Here is a 14066-nt window from a genome sequence, read left to right on the forward strand (position 1 = left end):
GCCTTTGTGCAGTTGTTTTTTTTTTTTTTTTTTGTTAACTGGATTTTGTGGTAAGGTGTGTCCTCATCCCATCCTACATGATTCTTATATAATGCTGGGGCCTGGGCCACTGCCAATTTCCTGGAATAAGTATATTTTAAGTGTACTGGGACATCATTGGAGAAGGCTGGCATAATTAGGTCTTCGCCATGTAGGCACTCCCTGACAAATTCTGGTGGCCAGTCTTGTTCTGGTAAAAGTATATCATAACCTTTTCAAAGTCGATCCCAAAAGAGTGCTTTCACTTTTCTTGGTATGTCTCCCTCCATCCGGAGTGTTATTTCATATAACCTATGTGGAGAACTAACCCTGGTATCTGCAGTTTCAACTTGAATGTCCTCATTCAAGTCCACTGTCTCCAGAAGCCCCTTCAGGTTCTGGCGAGCTACTGTAACTTCTGCTGCGCTGTCCAACATTGTCTGAGCCCATTCTCCGTTCTTGAGTTGTGTTCTCAGAATCCTCGGCATGTCTGATCTTCAGACCTGCTACCTTCCTTTTGGAAAATTGTGGTTGTGGATTGTTTTTCTGAACGTGTTGATAGTCTTTGGACTTTACGCGTTCTTCTTTTTGATCTGACCGTCCTCTTCTTTCGGATGTCTGTGACGATACTGAAAGGTAGAAGAAGAACGTGTATCAGTATCTTGATAACTGTCAGGTTTTCTCATATTATCCCTATTCCTGAGGTTATACCTCCTTTCAGAGGGCTCCTTTTGAGGAAACCTACCTCTGGATTGAGAATCTTTCTTTTTTGAATGTTTGTTATTTTCCCACTTCTTTTTAGAAGAGGTAGGAGTGTTTTTAAGAAAGACCTTATCAGGACTTTCAGACAGTTGTGGTTTAATCTGGTTTCCTTCCCAAACTGTCTCTGCCTAATTCTTCATAGGATTTTTCAATTATTCTGGCTAGTTCTTGTGGTTGTTCTGTTACATCAAATTCCCTTAATTTCTGGCGGATTGCCACTGATGCTGCTTCTCCTTTGATATTAGATAATATTATTGTTGAGACCTGGTCGTTATTTTTAAGTAACTTCATACCTAAATTCAGAGCAGGCTCTGCCCCGTATTCATTTTTAATCTGTTTCAGAACATCAGGTATTACTGCCATAGACTGAACACCATGTGTTTTTGTGTAGATTGCAGCAAAGACTGTGCCCCAAGTGGTGCAGTCTTCCAGATCTGGTGTGATCCCCATTGGTAAACAGATTGTTAGAATTCTGTGTTTCTCATAAGTTCTAGTATTAGGAAATACTGCTACGATTTGAGTTATTTTTTGAGCTATCCAGAATGGAATTTGTTCACGTTTTGTGGGCATTTTACCCATGACTGCGTGTAACGTCTGTGAAGTAATTTTTAGTGTATTCCCCTGATGAGGAGCTGGATTTTGAATGATTAACAGTGGTTGGACTGTGAAAGTCCTCATGACATATTGAACTAATTGTCTGTAGATTTTTATTAACTTTTTAAGTTGAGTAATTAATTCTACGCCTGACATTGCTTCAATGTCAGGATGAGGTGTGTAACCAGCTAAAATCGGCCATGTTGCTCCTGGTCTATCTAGTGGACCGAGCCTGGTAATGTGATTGTAATCTTTTAGGGCGCCTTTAAACCAGAGATCATGCTCCTGGTATGTGAGTGGAATTTCAATATCCTCGAAAGTAATATATTCCTCAGGTGGTTCATCATCTTTGTTGAAGTGAAACGTTTTAGATACTGGATTTGATTCTGGGAATACTATCCATGAATAGAATACCTCTGTCTGGTGAGATTAATATGCCTCTATCACAAAAACTGCCCTACCTCCTCTTGGTGTTAGGCCATGTTTTATAAGTTTTAGAGTTATGGCTCTCCTTAAATTTGGATAGATGTTTATAACACCCTCATCAGTTTCATTTAAACCTGTAGTATTAAAGCCTACTACGACTTGGTCAGCCGCAGCCTCTGTATCAGACATTTTGTTTAATAAAAAATGTAGAACAAGTTTCAAGGATACAAAGAAGGTGCACAATATTTTGGAACACTGTGTCCTTTAACGTTGAACAAACCAAACCGCTAATACATAGGATTTTTGTCCTACTCCGCTATGGCGGATGTTATCCCTACCCACTTCAGACATCTTATGGAGTATTATGAGTAGGGATCTCTGAGAAAAGCACGACTGAGTTACTTCAGTATCTAGCGTTAAATTAGTGCCTTACCAAACCGTTGGGCGCCATGTAGTGTAGTTCCTATATCCCTAATAGGCTCTGCGCATTGGAATAATATACACTATAGTTTTGACATAGGACTGAGGTCAGTATGTCTCTATCGAGTACATTAAACTTAATTACTTGTGTGTGCCAGCTAACTCAGAGGTCACTAGAAACTTCTTGAATATACAAGAAGGGATTAGTTTCTGATAACCACATAAACATGACAACTTTATTTCCCTTAGTCGGAACAATCTCAGAACCGTGGAAACCATAGATAACCGTTTCACTCAATCGTGCATGCTTCGTTTCTACAGAGTTGCACAGAAATAGAGACGGGCGTTTCAATAAAAAGGGGTTTTATTGAACAGTCTTATTTCTCATGCAAGAGATATGAACTGCTACAATTGTAAGATAGGATGCGAAGTATAGTATGTACAGGGTTAGCAGTAAGATAAAATAATACTGCAATAGCATGGTTTGTAGCTATGAGCTATATTCATAAAATACATACATAAATAACACAGGCTAAAATGTGAATACTCATCTGATGCTTCTAAATGGTTCTACCCCAGTGTACCTAACCTAAGTGTAGTACGAGGTAAGAAGTAGGTGCTGTTTTCTAAAGTATAGCTAGCTATAGTTTTAGTTTTGCCAAGAGTTGCCAAAAGTTTCTCGAAGTTCTAGTCTGCTCCATACCTTAGAATGTGTGAGGTTGGAATCTCTTTCCTGGACTCGAGGGGAGTCAGAAACACTGGAGCTGGATTCTCTGCGAGGAGGACGACAGCGTCTGGTCAGTGCATCAGGCGGGAACTCGATCTCCTTCTGAACTTGTCGTGACGAATCGCAAGTAGGCAGTCGAACTGGACTGTACAGGAACCGTGGTTTGCCAGGGCAAGTGCAGGTATATTTATACCTTGAAGGTGTTTAGAAATGCCTGTATTGACGTAAAAGTCGGGCATCGGAATGTCATGAATGAACCCCGAAGGAATAGATGTTCATGCATACTAAATGAGTTTTTGGAGAAATCCATATCCAAGCAAGGGAAATTCCTAAAGGCTTAAGAGTCTGGTTTTCCAAGAACTCGTCGTGACGTGGATTGACGGATGTAGGAGATCATGCCTGTATTTGGTTAGCATGGACAATGCCTAAATAAGGGCTGGATGTTCTATGCCTAAATAAGGGCAATATGAATTGTACCTATAGAAGGGCATAAATCGGGAAACCTATATACGGAATCTAAATCTACACACACCATGTCTTTCCAAACTAGAATCCAGAATTACCCTGTTAATAACATTTGATTACATCACCTACACTACATATTCCCCCTCCCATTAAAAAATTATTTTCACAAACTCAATTTACATTACGTTTGATTACAAGAACTTGTGTGCCAGCAACTCATACAACTAACTCATCAATCCTATAAACAATGTGGTAATCTTTTAACCATGAAGGCCAGATCCGCCTACGTTTTCCATTTGATAATTCTGTCTTAAGAACTTCAACAATATCCATTTCTATAGAATGTGTAGATGAAGAATCTTCCAGTCCTCAGCAACACCACCGACATGAAATGATGCACTCAATTTGAGTGTTACCCCAACCTAGCTGATAATCCTGAGTACACAAACTTCTCTGTACATCGCTTTGTGTAGTGATCGAACTTAGCCTTTCCTCACCACTCCAAAATCTCCTGTTACACATCATTAAGCTTGCCTGTTGATACTAGATGAGAAGGGACAGGATATTCTTCAAACAACCAGTTAAATCCATCAGTAACGTGCTTTGCATTTTCCTCAGCACTAACGCATCTAACCGCTACGCAGTTGAGATTCCATACTCTTCTATCACGCAATCTCACCGTGCTCCGAAGAACTTCCACAACTTCTCTTGGTTCATAGATTTGACCTTCTCACGTGGAACATGTCCTGGTTTCTTTATTAACACCCACTGTCGAAGCACTTGAATTTCAACACACTTGGTTTTGCTTTTGTCATTAGAAAATGTATTCTTCTTTTCATGCACATTTCTGATTTTATCCCTAAACACTTCCACATGTCAAAAGCTCAAATAAGGATTAAACAATCATAGAAGGGTACTTTTTGTTCTAGGACATTTTCCTCTAAAAATTCAGAAAGGGACACCCAGGTAGCCTGATGAATGCCATACTCTGTATGCTCACACATTTGTAATTCCAATCTTCATTTCCCGTAATCATTAGGTAGATTACATTCTTAATATCCCGGTAGAATCGGTCATTCCATTATCACTCAAATTGTACAGCGACCTAGTCCTGTGCATGATTTCAGCTCTCTGAATCTGTTGCTGAATGTAAACTGGACTCCGGTATCATTCAATATGTTGTCGGGTAAACTTTCTTATGAAAACATTGTCCAAGAAATTCAAAACAGTATCCTTATTCACCGTATTGACTTCTATGAGCTCTGGCCAGCAAGAAAATATGAGCGTCGGAGAGTGAAGTTTGGCATGGATGGAGGCTCCGCACCTTGACAAAAGTATGGCTAGAGGGCGTCGTTATGTATCCTGAGCATGCCTACTAAAGGCATGTATTACAATATACTTATCCCTCTAAAGTAAACTAGGAGGGAACAGGACTTTAATAAGGGATCTGTATCCTGAATAGGGATTCCTCTCATGAAAAATTTCCCATTAAGAATTTGCAATCCACCCTGAGCATTGGTCTGTGCAAGGGTGTTTGTTTTCGGCCCTATGATGAAGCATGCCACTATTTAGTGGGGAAGGCAGTTTTAACAACCCTATGGGTTTAGTAGGTTTTTCCTTCCTTACTGTCTTTATTTCCTATATTCCCAGTTCTCTATTAGGTCAACTGTTTTCTTACCCTTTTTTGTCCTCCTCGTTTGGTGAGTTCTATAGTCTGGTTGGGAGAGCGAGGGAAGGCTTACACTCTAGGGTTTGTGTTTAGGAGCGTAAAAATACATCAATTAAAGTAATGACCTAGTTCTGTGAAATATCCACTGGCCCGAAAATATCCATCACCACACACTCCCAAGTATGAGGGATTGCAATTACCCATATAGGAGGCTTCAGGGTCTTCTGCGATTTACAAGCCATAAAGCATAAATTGCACTCCCTCAGCATTCTTTCCACTATGTTGTCGACACCCTGCTCCCAATGAAACCGCTTGACAGCTAGCTTGGATCTTGTAACATAAAAATGGCCCATCGTAACAATCTGTTCTAGAACAACTTAGATGGAAATATCTTTTCACATCTCATCGCACACAAAAAATGTATATCAATCAACACTTCTTGTTGCGCTACCCAAAATAGCTTCTTAGTTTCACTCAAGTCATCCTTGCATGGTCAACCATCATTCACATACTGCTTAATCTCTTGTAATAATACATCTAACTGTAATTTCTTCATTCACATCTCCATGTTAATGGCTTAAAACCCACTGTCCTGTAGAAATGCCAACTGTATTTCATTCCATATATCATCCACCCATTTCTCTAGAGGGGTTGTCCTCGTTGGGAGGAACACACAAAAGGTGATGGAGGAATGCTTGCAAACTGAGATGGCATGGTGGGCAAAAGAACAATGGACTTGAATGCTGCTTCGAGCGATTGCCAGTGGTTAGACAAACTGCAAGCACTCCTCCCGTCACTTTTTGTGTGCTTTTTGAGAGGAAGTCGGCAATTACGTTTTCTTTCCGTGATACATAACTAAATTCATAAAATCTTGCAATCACATTGATATTCTAGCAAATTTAGCAGGCTTATTCTCTATACCTTCTGCGGTTAACATTTTCACCATGGGTTTATGATCACTCCTAATAACAAGTGATACAGACGCTCAGAAATATTCCAGTATCCTTCAAGAATTTCACACCCCATAATGGAATATTTTTGCTTCTGTTGAGGATAAGGGTTAAGCAATCACCTCCTTGACACTATCAGTCTGCAACAAACTAAGCCCTGCTTCTTGCTATTGGCAATCCTGGTTATAATATTGGTAGCATCAGGATCCAAACCCACTGGTGCAGAAGTACCTACAATAGCATTTTTGACTAAATTATTTTTGACTCTCCAGTTCACAAAAATGTATTTAAAAAAAAATATATATATTTTTATTTAATTTCTTGTCATGAAAAACGTACAACTTGCAAAACCATAACTATGGTCGCACATCCAGCAATCGTAAGATATCCAGTCATTATATCTTCAATGGATACGTACAGCAATAGGCTAGAAAACAAAGGATCTAATGGTTTGCTACAGTAATTCGTACCTCTTCTCCCCCACTCCAAAAATAGAGAAATCCAAAGCCCAGTTCATGCTTCTCTCAAATGTTTTATTCTTCAGCAACTGTCTAATATGACGTGTTTTCTCCGCAAAGGTTGGAACATATCTTGTGTAAAACTAAGACGGGCCTAAAAAGGATTGAACATTTGCAATCGCATCAACCAAATCAGATTTTGGTTTCGCCCCCATCTTCGCAAACAACGTGCCCCAAATACATCACGCTACGTTCTGCAGACTTACCCTCTGAATACTCCACAATAAATCCCTTATGCGTACGAATATGTACAATTTCGCTTACTTACATTCATATCCTTTCTTCTCCCTACCAAAGCTTGGACAGATCTGATTTTCGACACGTTGTAAAAACTTGTTTCTCGGATAATTTCCAAACAAATGAAACCGTTCCTTCTGAAATACTGGAGCAGCCAGGGAATCGGCCTGTACTGGAAGTAACTATCCGATGTTATTTCTGACTATTTCTCAGGGGCTTCTGGTGGTATGCGCAAGATAAATCAAAAATTGAGAACCATTTGGTACCTTTACCCACTGCTAACAGTTTCACAACTCTTGGTAAAGGAAATCTATTGATAATATTTTGACGTCAAAAGTATGCACACAATTCTCTTTGCTGTTTATCGCTATGAACAAATGGAAATTCAATCCGACGCCGCCACAGGCTCGGATGTATCTGCGGACATTCATTTCTCCAGATACTTGGATACCGTCTCCCTCAATAACTGTGGAATATATCTCCACTATTGCCTGTCTTGTTCAACTTCCTTCAACATCAACCTATTCACAAAAGTACTCTATTTTCCTATACTGCCATTAAAAACCTTAGGAAATTTCTACAACATAGATTTCCCAGTATTCTCACCTTCATCCACAATCAATACCTATTTTTTGCTATTGAAATCCAAAACGATGTAGAGATTGCCTTGGCCATATAATCCCAAAACAGATGGTAATTTCTTATTGACATACAACTGTGAGAAAGTGCCCTGTTTCTGCATGGTTGCCCCCACTTTTTGCTGAATTGCTGATGTGCTTTGACTAAGTGTGCCCTGGGCTCCTGCAAATCAGGTACCCAGGGCCTATGTTCTTTCCCCAAAACTGCATTGAAGCCTAAACCCAATTGTCATCTGTGTCCACAGGTCAGCCCCTGGTAAAGGGTACCACAGGTGCCCAGAGCACTGTGACCAGAGAAGGCATCTAAGGGCTGCAGCACTTTCTGTGCTACCCTAAGAGGTCCTGTACCCCGACACTCACACACTGCCTTTGCAGGCTGCGTGTCTTGGTGCAGAACAAAGTGAAGAGACGACATGGCACACATCCCTGTGTGCCATGCCTGCAACCCACTGCCCTGGCATAGATCAGTCACCCATCTAGCTGGGTGCACTATAATAGTGGTGAGTGTAAGGTGCATGAGCCCTGTACCTCTACAGTGTCTTAGTCCATTATTAGATATTGTAAGTGCAGTGCTGCCATTAAGAGTATATGATGCTGGGAGATTGTCATAACAAACTCCACAGCACCATAATGGCTACACTGAAAACTGAGAATTTTGGTATCAAACTTCTCAGCACATTAAACCCACATTGATGCCAGTGTGGAATTTAATGAAAAACGCACACAGAGGGCATCTTAGAGATGCCCCCTGAAAAATAACCCATCACTAGTGTCCAGGTTGAGTGGCTGCTTTCAGCTGCTACCACCAGACCTCTTTCTGGACCCCTGTGTGGAGAGCCTGCTGCTTTCTGGGGCCTGAAACAATGCACATCCTGGGACAAGGTGCCAAGCCTCCTCCCCCAGGATGGGCAAGGTTCATGAAGGGGACGTTTCAAAGGCTTACCGTCTTTGTGAGCTTCCCCAGGCCACTTGCTGCTCTCAGCAACTGGTCTCCACTGGTTCTGACCCCCCACTTTGGGCGGGAGAACCGGCGGGAAAAACAAGTGAGGAAAAGAGGTTTGTCCACCTCTGCCAACTCCACCCCTTAGGTGGGGAGGCGAGGTAAAGCACAACTCAGTCCACGCCATCTTGAAGATGGGGGGACTCAGCCAACCAGGGACAAGCTCATGCCCCCTCCCACTGGAGGGTGGCATAATAGGGAGTGTACCACCCCAGGGAAGGGACCCATTGGTCCCTGCCTTTTTACCTACCTGGAACTCCTCTAAATCTAGTATTTAGGGGCACCCTGAACCTTGTTTCCTCAGACAAGAACCTGCAAGAAGAAGGACCGAACAGCCTTGCAGCAGCTAACAATAGGTAGACGCCCACTGACTTGGTCCCGACCCTACCGGCCTGTCTTCTCCTCGAACCTGATCCTGTGATATCCCGGTGTGTCCAGCAGCCAGCAACCTCGATAACCGTGGAGGACCTGCCTGCCTTCAACTACAAAGACTGTCTCCTGTGAACACCGGATTTGTTCATCTGCAACCTCTAGCTCCGGCTGGACACCACAGATCTGCTCCACTCTGCACCTGCCGTCCACGGCCCGAGCTCGGATGGGCAAACACCACGATGAGGTCCACCCAGCGACCCAGACCCGAGATCCGGTGACCCCTGACCTGCCTCAAGCCTCCCGCCGACGTCTGCAGCATAAACCGCGACCAGGAGCTGGTAAGAATATCCGACCCCAAAAGGCACCCATGCACCCGACGCCCCATGGTCTTGTGTGCCCAAACAGACGGTGCCTAACCAACCCCTAACTTCCCAAGTTACTTCTCAAAGTGGTGATCGCACCCAGAAGACCTTCGTCCCCCGAGCCTGCAGTGCCTTTGCAAACCGGAGGTTCCCCATTGAAACCAACCGGGCGCCCGATGTTGAAAAAGCACCCTGCACCGGGCCGCCCTAGTGCCGGTGAGGGTGCACCTTTGGTGTTACTTTGTTTCCCCATTTGCCCTGAGCTAAAGTCCAGAAGCTTTGCTCCCACAAGCCAGTGGCTGGCTTGCCAGCAGCCACCATCCAGAGGCCCCCTATCCCCCATTGGATAACATTGGGTCTCAGCACTCTGCACCCGGCTGCCTTAGTGCCCCTGAAGGTGTAACAAGAGTGCATCCTTGACCCTCTGGGAACCCTTGTTCTAACCCCAGAAGCTCAACTCCAAAGACCAATTACTTAACTGGTAATCGTTAACTTTTTTTCTTCATAGGAATCCATTGACTCTGAAAAATGTTTGAAGTGTGGAATTGATTTGTTTGGAAACCTAAAAAATAACAATGGTGCAAAAACTGATTTTACTTACCTTTTCTCTAGTAAATCTCCTAGTGTGATATCTAGGCACATCACTCGGAGTAGAAAAAGTAATCTAAAGTAATTGCAAAAGTAACGTAAAAGTAACTTACCTGTAGTTTTCATTGCAAAGTCGATACAAAGTATATGTACAGCATTTCACAGTAATGCATCACCAGTAATTCAATCTGTAACCATTTCAAAGTACGTTTACAATTGCATTCCAAACTGTATATTTACTTTAAAGTATTTATCAACTTATGCCAGGCTTGCTTGGGTCTAGAAAATAAAATAACTAAAAGAATATTTTTATAGAAAAACAATTGGTCTGAAATTCAGTCTTTGAGTATGTTAATTCATTTGCTGACTGAGTGCGTACAAGTGCTTAACGCTGTACTCTGATACTGCGTTAGAGAGTGAGATGCTATCTAACTTTACCTCTGTCTACCTTTGGGAATCCCCTGGACTCTCTGCACACTATACCTCACTTTGGTATAGTATATACAGAGCCAGCTTCCTACACAACTTATTAAAACTTTCCCTATTCTTTGATCTAAACCCCAATGTTGGGTTTCTTAACATATCAGTAGTCTCCTCACTATATCCCTCCAAGTTGAATCTACGGTGCACAGTCTTGTTTCAATCATCTTTGCAAACTTATCCTACCACACCCCTACATTCACATCTGTTTAAAGTGAGCAGGAATCTGCATCTATTTTTAAACCAACCCCTTTGATGTCCGTGCAACACTCAGTTTTGTTTTCAATAATTGTTGCTCCCATTCCACACCAGTGCGGCTCTCTCATTCATAACATTTCTCTTGGAATTCCCATCTTCATCACTGTTCTCTACACTGGCCATTAACACACTTAATTCTGTCTTTTCTTTTTATGCATACGTTTGCATAATGGTGGCTACACCACACAAAATAAATTTATGTTTAGGAACTGAATACAACTTGCTGTATGCAAACTGTATGCCAACTGATCCTTGCTATCACACCTATAGCATCTAGGTGCTTACCTATCATAGCCATACCAGATTTATTCCCCTAGTAAGTGAATTTATTACTTTGATTCAGCACCCTTCCAATCGCATCATACACACTATCTTTGGTCACACACTTCATTCAACACATTATCACACCTTCAAGGCATTTCTGCTTTGTAAACAATAGCTAAAATGTATTTTCGTTTTAATCTATTGAGGTTTCTTAGTTGTAATATTGCAAGCCTAAATTGCAACTTCATCTATAAGATCTTCTCTTAAACCTCGTAATTTACAGTTGATGCCCATGTTCCTTATTGCTGTGATATTGTCATCAGTTGGCTCTTGCATTCCCCGTTTCATCGGAAAATGTAAACTGTTGTAGCAAAAGAATTACCACAATTTAGAAGCATACCATTAAATACATTAGCATCAGCAGCGGGAGCTCCTTTGATCATTTTATTATAAACTTGATTTCGCTGAGGTACCGCATAATGTGGTAAGTTCCTTTTCCTTACAAGACTGACATTATAACCTTTCGTTGATACCAGAAAAATAGGAAGTTATTTTCTTCAGTCTATAGAGGGTTTGCCAAAATGTGTCCAGAATACTTGAGGGAGGTCTAATTGTGAGATTTGTACTATTCTCATTTTCTTCCTCAATGGAATTGGTCCGAGAATACACTTGGCCCTAGAAGGACTAGACCCCTGTCCTTATTTCACCATAAATGAGAACCAAATGTTAACCAATAATTTGTCAATGATTCCAAGACTTTCAAAATAAGTAACATTTGGAAGAAAAAAAAAACTGATGTAAGATTGTAATCGCCCTGCAAATGACATACAGTATAGAAGTGCCTTGACCATTGGGGTTCCAATATCACCAGCTGTTGAAAACCAAATATTTCCGCGTACTCACAAGATGGCAATACAAAAATAAATGGCAGCAGGGAATGTTGAGCAAATCTGTCCTGAAATCCTTGGCTCCCTCACAAAGTAGTGAGACATTTAATTCCAAAATTTGAAAATAACTCGAAGACGAAAGAATGCTTCCAGAAATGTTTTCTATCCGTACATGTGACCAGAACTTGAATTTGTGCATTCACATGTATGCAGAGGTCTTACAATTGACGTAATAAATTCTGTTTATGCTTCAGCAGCCTAGAATACTATTACAAATCTCCACAAAAGGTATCCTTCATATTTAACTGATTCTCCTACAAATCATGGACAATCCCTAATGTAAATTGAATGTATGATTAAAATTAAAAATAGGGTGGGTGTCTATGGAGGGTAATGGTCGGGGAAAGAGTGCAGGACCATTACCTCCATAGACACGTCTCTATTTTAAATTTTTCTGCAGTAGGGAGAACACTTTGTATATTTCCTACCTCTCATCCCCCTAGAGACTCCGGATTACATTCCAGAGTTTTTGGTAGACCTTTAAAGAAGTTCAGTGGTTAACTGACCGCTCCAGGCCATAGGCCAGACTAATTGTTCCGTTTGCTCGAATTCCACAAATCAGTAGAGATTCATCACATAGTCCCTGATTGGGTGTGATCCAAAGTGATGCATCAATCATACAACATGTATAACTCACCACCGGTTACTTGCTAGGTGACCAAATTGTAGTGTTTCCAGTCCACAATCCATGGCACAAGAATTCATTTATGAGCCTTGGGAGCACATCTCCTGCTGCAGTGTCCACCTGCTGCGTTCTTTCTCCTCTCTGCACCCATGTCATGTTAACCCTGAAACCGAATCACCTACTTACTAATGTTCTATTACAACACCCACACTACAGAATGCTTACTTATTACGATGATTGTTAAGGATCCGGGACTGTGAAAAGAGAACTGTTTATTTAATTCTGTACACTACCTTTAAAGTTTGGCAACCAGTCGCACTGTATACATTTTTTTTTTTTAATGTTAATTATTGTAACCATACATTGTTTTTGTCCTTGATAGAATGGGCCATAGGTAACTCAAAAAGAGTCAACAAAACTCTTCTATAGTGCCTCTAGTTCTAATATAGTAAACCACTTCATTGTGACTATTAAGCTAAATTATATGTGATGATGGCTTTGTTTTTCAGGTGAGAGAAAGATTGCGTGTAGCACTAGAAAGGTGTAGCTTACTGGAAGAAGAACTCGGAGCTACTCATAAAGAAGTAGGTCTCTTTGATTCCTATAGACATTTAGTTAATTTATAATGCATTGTTGTCATAGAAGTTGTTTTATGTACTTCTGAATTGTTTTCAATGTATTATTTTTCCAGAATTGAATCAGTGTTAAAGCACCAACATAGTACTATCCTTATGAATTCTTACAACGGCCACCTAGTTAGGAACACATTTGCATCCCACAACATAATCTATAATTGTTTTCCCCACAGTGAACCAATGTCTCTGAAAAGTAACATTCTTGCATGTGATTGCCTCTTTTTCCTAGTTTATTGCTATTGGGCATTTCCATACCTCTAGTCAAGGAGTATCACTTTCTATCGTTGATCTTCTTCCACACTCATTGTAAGCTTCAAAGTGCACTCCCTGACCCCCATCGCTCTACACCTCCTAAGCTAAAACCCTTAACATAATATGATGGCATGAAGGAATTACATTCTTATAAATCACAATACAGCCACCCATGGGCTTTATGGCACTAGACTCTGTAATAGAAAAAGAAGTGTAACTGATTCTATAAGGTCGTTACTATGAAACAAAGCAAAACCAAAGGGGATGATAGACTGAGTGTTGAACATTGCAAGCACTCACCCCCAGTCAACTGATCTGGGTTTAATCCATCATCATTCTTTAGCTCACTCCACCACCCCAGTTCAGACATGGCCATATACAAATCAGTCTGACCCTGTGCTTCATGGGAACAGTCCAGCCCGAACTGCCAAGCCATGTCTTCCCTGGACCGGAAACAAGCATCCTGGGACCGGTTTCGGGTTCATAACCCTCATCAGCCAGGGTATCTTGAATCCAGTGGCAAGGTGAGCAAGGGATCCACGTCTGGGCATACCCTGCTAACTTAGGGCGGAAAAAGCAAAACCAAAGGGGATGATGGACGGAGTGTTAAACATTGCACACACTCACCCCCAGTCAACTGATCTGGGATTAATCCATCATTTCGGGTTCATAACCCTCATCAGCCTGGCTGATGGCGGCTGATTAGCCAGAAACCGGTCCCAGGATGCTTGTTTCCGGACCAGGGAAGACATGGCTTGGCAGTTTGGGCTGGACTGTTCCCATGAGGCACAGGGTGAGACTGATTTGCATATGGGCATGTCTGAACCTGGGTGGAGGAGTGAGCTAAAGCATGATGATT

The 14066-nt window shown here is 41.5% G+C and overlaps 1 protein-coding gene across 18 annotated transcripts in view; it reads left to right on the forward strand.

Annotated features, from left to right (window-relative positions):
- PPFIA1 (PPFI scaffold protein A1) overlaps nucleotides 1-14066 on the forward strand; it is a 775827-nt gene that overhangs the window by 275384 nt on the left and 486377 nt on the right. For all 18 annotated transcript variants that reach the window (XM_085643557.1, XM_085643540.1, XM_085643545.1 and 15 more), the window contains exon 5: nucleotides 12830-12904. In XM_085643557.1, the coding sequence (XP_085499683.1) occupies nucleotides 12830-12904 (75 nt within the window). The remainder of the gene's footprint in view (nucleotides 1-12829; nucleotides 12905-14066) is intronic.

Source organism: Triturus cristatus, chromosome 3_1 (genome assembly GCF_964204655.1).
Source record: "Triturus cristatus chromosome 3_1, aTriCri1.1, whole genome shotgun sequence".
Classification (NCBI taxonomy): domain Eukaryota; kingdom Metazoa; phylum Chordata; class Amphibia; order Caudata; family Salamandridae; genus Triturus; species Triturus cristatus.